The sequence below is a fragment of the Pinus tabuliformis genome, chromosome 8, assembly GCF_031772625.1.
Source record: "Pinus tabuliformis cultivar Carrire ecotype Pingquan chromosome 8, CPIR1, whole genome shotgun sequence".
Lineage (NCBI taxonomy): Eukaryota > Viridiplantae > Streptophyta > Pinopsida > Pinales > Pinaceae > Pinus > Pinus tabuliformis.
Window position 1 is genome coordinate 635475748 of NC_142294.1, and position 6000 is coordinate 635481747.

Below are 6000 nucleotides of genomic sequence, written 5' to 3' on the forward strand. Positions count from 1 at the left end.
GAATTATTCCATGGTCAAAAGAACAAAAGATATATTTATTTAAAAATATTGTTTATCATAACTTTAGTGTGAACTTTAAATTTGTCCAATTACTAATTAGCAAAGAAAATAAACCCTGCATCTAATTTCTAATTAGTAATTTGTTGCATTTAATTAATAATTTGTTGTGATGCAAAAGGACATGACTTTTGGCCTTTTTTATAGTTTTGGGTTAGTAAATATAGCATCTAAGTACAATAATAAAATAATTTTGATAAGTTTATTTTATAAATTAAAAATTAAAATAAACAAATTAAAATTAAACAAACATTTAAACTTTACGAGTTGAAATGCATCTAATTTCTAATTAGTAATTTGTTGCATTTAATTAATAATTTGTTGTGATGCAAAAGGACATGACTTTTGGCCTTTTTTATAGTTTTGGGTTAGTAAATATAGCATCTAAGTACAATAATAAAATAATTTTGATAAGTTTATTTTATAAATTAAAAATTAAAATAAACAAATTAAAATAAATAAATAAAATATTTAAACTTTACGAGTTGAAATGTAAATTGATCATGATCTCCAAGAAAAAATCCATTATCTTTTGGTGTTCTATACTCTTGCTTTCTGCAATATCATAGTATTCGAATTAAAAAATATAATTTATAATTTAAAATGATAAGATAATACATTGTGTAATGATATATTGAATATATATAAAAATATATATTTTTTACACAGAGAACATTGGTTTAGGAGCGTAAGCAGTGGCAATAGAATCCAAATTCAAAATATAATGCAGTTCATGTTTATCAAAATACATTTATGTCAAGTCAAAGAAATGGCACTTTATAGGCTGGATAAAGAAGTATTGTGTCAGTATAATGTCAAATTTTGGGCTGTAACATTTTATCATTCTGTCAGTACAATGTCATTTTGTCAGCAACGACAACACTTCATTCCAAGTCTCCATGTTTCAAAAATTTCAGTTGAAGGGGATCCCATGGAATTTGCTGAAATTTGTGCTTCTTTATACGAGATTAGCTGCTGAATTTTAACAACATCATTTCCAGACTTTCCTAGAATGGCTGCAACTGTGCGTTCAGATATTACAACTTCAACTGTAGTTTTTGTGATAAGCTCACGAGCTGCTGTGACACTGTCAAAGGTGATATACAATGCCAGGGACATTAGTACAGAAATGGTGATCAGCAAAACCCCCCATGATAGCAGCAATTGACAAAGTTTTGCAAATCTTGTGTACCTTCCAAATCTGGCAGAACTCCCTTGACGAAGAATTGGCTCCTCAAACTCAGAGAAATTGCCAATACTGTTTATATCGCGATTTGACTGAATTTTGAAACAAAGCATATAGTTAGTACTATAGGGGTTGGTGTTTGCAGACAGATTTATGCTTAATTATCTTAAATACAAATTTAATTGCACCAAGGAATCTGCTTTTATTCTAAGAAATCAAAATGAAAAAGTAGTAACGGAGAGACAGTAGAGGAATTGTTGGCAAATGTTGGAAAATTTCGGAGGGAAATCAAGAACTGCATACAAAATGGGTTCACTTGAAATAAATAAAAATGTTTAAACAAAGCTGACCTTTGATGACCATGGGGCTGGTGAAGACTCCATAGTCGGATAGCTTGATGATGAATGGGATTGATCAATAATGGATCTTCTGTCATTTGCTAAAATTCTGAAATTGAAACATGATACATTGAATCAAGTGATTATAACCTAAGTCGAACCAAAGTTTTGGGGTGGAAAGGTTTTGGGGTCTTATTGCGGGTTTCGCATTGCTTTGCAATGTTGACGAGATCTCTTTTGATTTGCAAAAACAATTTATTAGGAAGTGAGTATTGTATATACCTGAACCAACTGATCAGTTTCGAAAGCACACCGAGGAAGGTCTTCTCTTTGTAATATTCTAATATTGGCAGCTGTTGTGTGCCTCATATCAGAAGTCACTGTAGCAGCCCTGCCAATTAGACAACAAAATTTCAAAATAAGATCAAGCTGCTGAAAGGTACTTTATCATATGCAATCCTATTACTGGTTACAGAATTGTATCTGCCATCAAACTTCAGATTCACGCTAACTAGCTGAACATGACAATGCAGAAGGAGAGATCAAAACCGTGAGGCTACAAAGTCATAATACTTGTATTGCAGTAAGCGCATAGTATGAAGAAACATATTCGTATTACTTTTGCATTTGTTCTGGACGTGAAGGCCAGCATGTTCCTGCATTTTGTAATTTGTATAACAAATAGTTAGTTAGAATAAAATGATAACATTGTAAATTAAAGAGAGGACATATTTGAGACAAAACATCTTAAGGAGTTATGTGAACTAAAGCTTCTTGTGCAATCCTTATATCATGTACAATGTGTCAAAAGCTTGTTTAACATTAAAAAGAGTATTTGATTGACTAAAGTTGTATAAGAGTAAAACAGATCTCTAACATGGGTTGTTGCAGCTTTCCAATCTTGACGAGATCTCTTTTAATTTGCGAAAACAATTTATTAGAAACTGAGTATTGTATATACCTGAACCAACTGATCAATTTCGAAAGCACACCGAGGAAGGTCTTCTCTTGGTAATATTCTAATATTGGGAGATGTGGTGTGCATCATTTCAGAAGTCACTGCAGCAGCGCCGCTAGTTAGATAACAAAATTTCAAAATAAGATCAAGCTGTTCAAAGGTACTTTATCACATGCAATCCTATTACTCGTTACAGAACTGTATGTGTCATCAAACTTCAGATTCACGCTAACTAGCTAATGCTTTTCAATGAGATCTAATATGAAAATTGGCTCAAAATATTCCAGAGTGCTGAGGACGGCATGTACTGTGGTGGTCTTATTGGCGGACAACTATCCCTCCTCGAGATCCTGGAAAGTTACTCGGCTTGGGTTTTACCCTGTTCGCGCCCTTTGGGTTATTATTGTTAGTTGGCTGTTTAGCTCTGCAGTCTCTGCGATTTTTCCTTTGTATTTGTTGTATTGTCTGCGGTGAAAACAGAATGCGGTTCCTGCCTGCTCGGTTAACTGTATAGCAAACGTTTGGTTGCGGTTCTGTTGTTCCAGGTTCGGCTTGTATGCCTCGACTGTCTGGTGTCGCTTTGTTAAGTTCAGCTACTATATTGTTTAGATGTTTGTTCCTCTGTCGTTTGGCGTTTTCCAGTGGCGTTGATGTTTGTCACAGTATTGTCTGTTCGTTTCCCTAAAGAGTCCATGGTTATTTGAGCATTATAAGTTAATGGCATTCTGGTTAAATACTGAGGGTTTCTCTTACATGCATGGGTTTTATGGAAATTTCCGTAAATGTCTATTTCGACCACCATGTCATTGCCATTGTCTTAGTATAGAACAAAGGGGCAAAATGGTGCAAGAAAATGCAAACAGCCAACTAGAAATTCTAGGCACGGGTTTCATAAAACCTTTAAGTCCCCTTGCCGAGGAACTCCAAAGGTAGTTTCTTGATAGGGCCCTAAATGCGGAAGACAAGGTCTGTTTAATGAATTTGGTGGAAAAGACAAAAAAAACTTGCTGGTGTGGAAAGAAATACCAACCAACAGTTAGGGAATGTCGAAAGAGACATCGATGAGGCGATCTGTAACACACAATGCATCTTCCACGAGTGGGGATATGGAACCGCTTCATTAGGATGTGCCAAGGAGAGCATAGAGGAAAGGGTTATGTACCTCCAGATGTATAAATCCCCATAGAATACAAGATTAGGAGTTCAGGGTGGGGATAACCTAGTATCGAAAATGACTCTGCTCCACTGACACCTTTGGCCATCATAGGGTTAGAAATTACAGGTCTTCATCTTTCATAAATGAAATTATTCTTATAAACTCTACCAAGTCATTCACAAAGCATTAGTGCCCGTTTTTATTGCATAGGACTTGGATATCCTGGTGAGCAAGTATGCATTCCAATAGATTTCCATCCGTCCCAGTTGAGAATTTGTGTTGTTTAGCCCAAAAATACAAATAAGACTGGAACTGATATCTAATGCTTGAGTGATGCAAAGATTGCACCTTCTCCTGAAATAGAGAGCTACGTACTATGAATATTAGTAGTTTTATGCATAATGTTACGTACAAATTTCTAGTGGGAGACACCCATAACTGCAGAGCCAAACACCGGCCTTCGGGTTAAATCTATCTCCCTAATTCATTGATTTTTCTTATAAAAAGAAGAATATTATTCAGCATTCTTGTGAAAATTTATATTATTCATTACTTCTGTGTGAAAGATAAAAATAATTGAGATTTCGTGGAAACCTTTCTTTTATAAGGAAGCTGTTAATCCCATTGCATCATTTTGGAGTTATTAATGCATCAGACTGTATTGACATTGCATTGAAGGATATGGTTGTCTACTATATCATTATTCATAACCTCCCCTGTTTGGTAAGTATTTATGTATAATAATGGCTGAAGTTTCGTAAGTATTTGTGTATAATAATAACTGAGAGAATTTAAGCATTTATGGGTAACAATCATTGAAAGATAATGTTAAATGAAGGCTTCTATATTTGATAAAGGATATCTGGTAAAGGACATCTATATTAGGCCATAAAATATCAATTCTATCATTTTAAAATTGGAAAATATCCGTATATTGGAAAATATCAATACGCTGTAGTTGAGATGTTGTTGACCTGTTGTTGTTTATTCTTTTGATTCATTTAAAGATCCAGAAAATGATCCATATATGTAAGAGGTCTAATGAAGAAGGTCAGAGTTCCAAAGAACAATACCTGCTCTGGAGCATGTTTACTAACTCGATGCATTTTCCCTTCATTGTCAATATAAGTGAGAGTTTTCCTCTTGTCAATTGGATTAAAAGGAAGAAAATGGAGCTTTGGAATGGTTTCCTGTGCCTTTTAGATGCATGGATGTTAAAAGCCACAACAAAAGATACAAATCAGTAAAATAAGAATAGGCCTGCTTATCGACTAAAATTTAATATGATGACATAAAAAAAAAAAACTTGCCTCCTTAGGATCTGTAAGCATCCCAACAATTGTTGCATCAATGGCATCTTGATTCTCTGTTCTGGATGCTCTTGCAGCCATCAAGACAACAGAATCCTTGTCATATCCTTTCACGAAAACTATTCATGACAACAATTAGTAATTGATACTTGTTTGAAGGAAGCTAACAGTAGTGGCTCATCCAATATTACCACGAACCCTAACTAGCCAATTTGGTACAATTGCAGTATCACCAAAAATTATGTATTTATGAAATAAGAGAAAGGACAAAAAGAAGAATCAGAAGTCCAGAATAAATACCAACCTTTTGGAAGTGGCCAACTTGGTTTGTACTGTTGACAATATGTGTTGGTTTACCAAAAAAGGTATGGATCCCAGTAGCAATGACAACACATTCAAGTTCACGCTGTTTGCAAGTAGAACCAGAATAAATCCCATTTCCAGGACCCTTTGTTACTGGTAATGACTGACCACTAAGGGCAGACTACACACATTCAAAAATATTGTCATAAATCGTGGCTCAGGAAAAGTACCAAATGTTGAAGTTAATCCCAGAAACGATATAAAAGCATACCGAAAATTCGAGCACTTGTAATCAGAAATAAGAAGTAAAGAAAAGGATTGGATTAAGACCTGATCAATCTTTAAAGGATTTCCTTCAAGAAAACGTGCATCCGCAGGAACAATATCTCTAAGTTTGATGCTGATTATGTCACCAAGAACAAGCATTGCTGCATCTTCTTCATTCCATTGTCCATCTCTGAGAACTTGTTAAGTTCAAAGTCTTAAGTCATTGACCAAGGAATTTAAAATTGCAGCACCCATGATCTTAAGAGGATTCTGAACATCCAATTGCATGCTTCCCCTCAAAAACCAAGATATAAAACTGAAAATATTGGGGCTGCCACTCATACAAAAGATAGTGAACAGACCTTGCTCTTTGGAGCCAGCGAAGTCATCAGTGTTGCAGCAACATTGCCAACATTGTTTTCCTC

At 34.8% G+C, this 6000-nt stretch overlaps 1 protein-coding gene across 1 annotated transcript; it reads right to left on the bottom strand.

The window, feature by feature from the left end:
• Nucleotides 1–1951: 1951 nt before the first annotated feature.
• LOC149237127 (plasma membrane ATPase 3-like) lies at nt 1952–5734 on the bottom strand. The gene is made up of 5 exons (XM_089369158.1): nt 5639–5734; nt 5363–5489; nt 5006–5124; nt 4769–4885; nt 1952–1972 (listed from the first exon to the last, which is right to left on the bottom strand). Exons 1-5 carry the CDS (start codon nt 5732–5734, stop codon nt 1952–1954), a joined length of 480 nt encoding a protein of 159 aa, XP_089225284.1.
• Nucleotides 5735–6000: the final 266 nt, after the last annotated feature.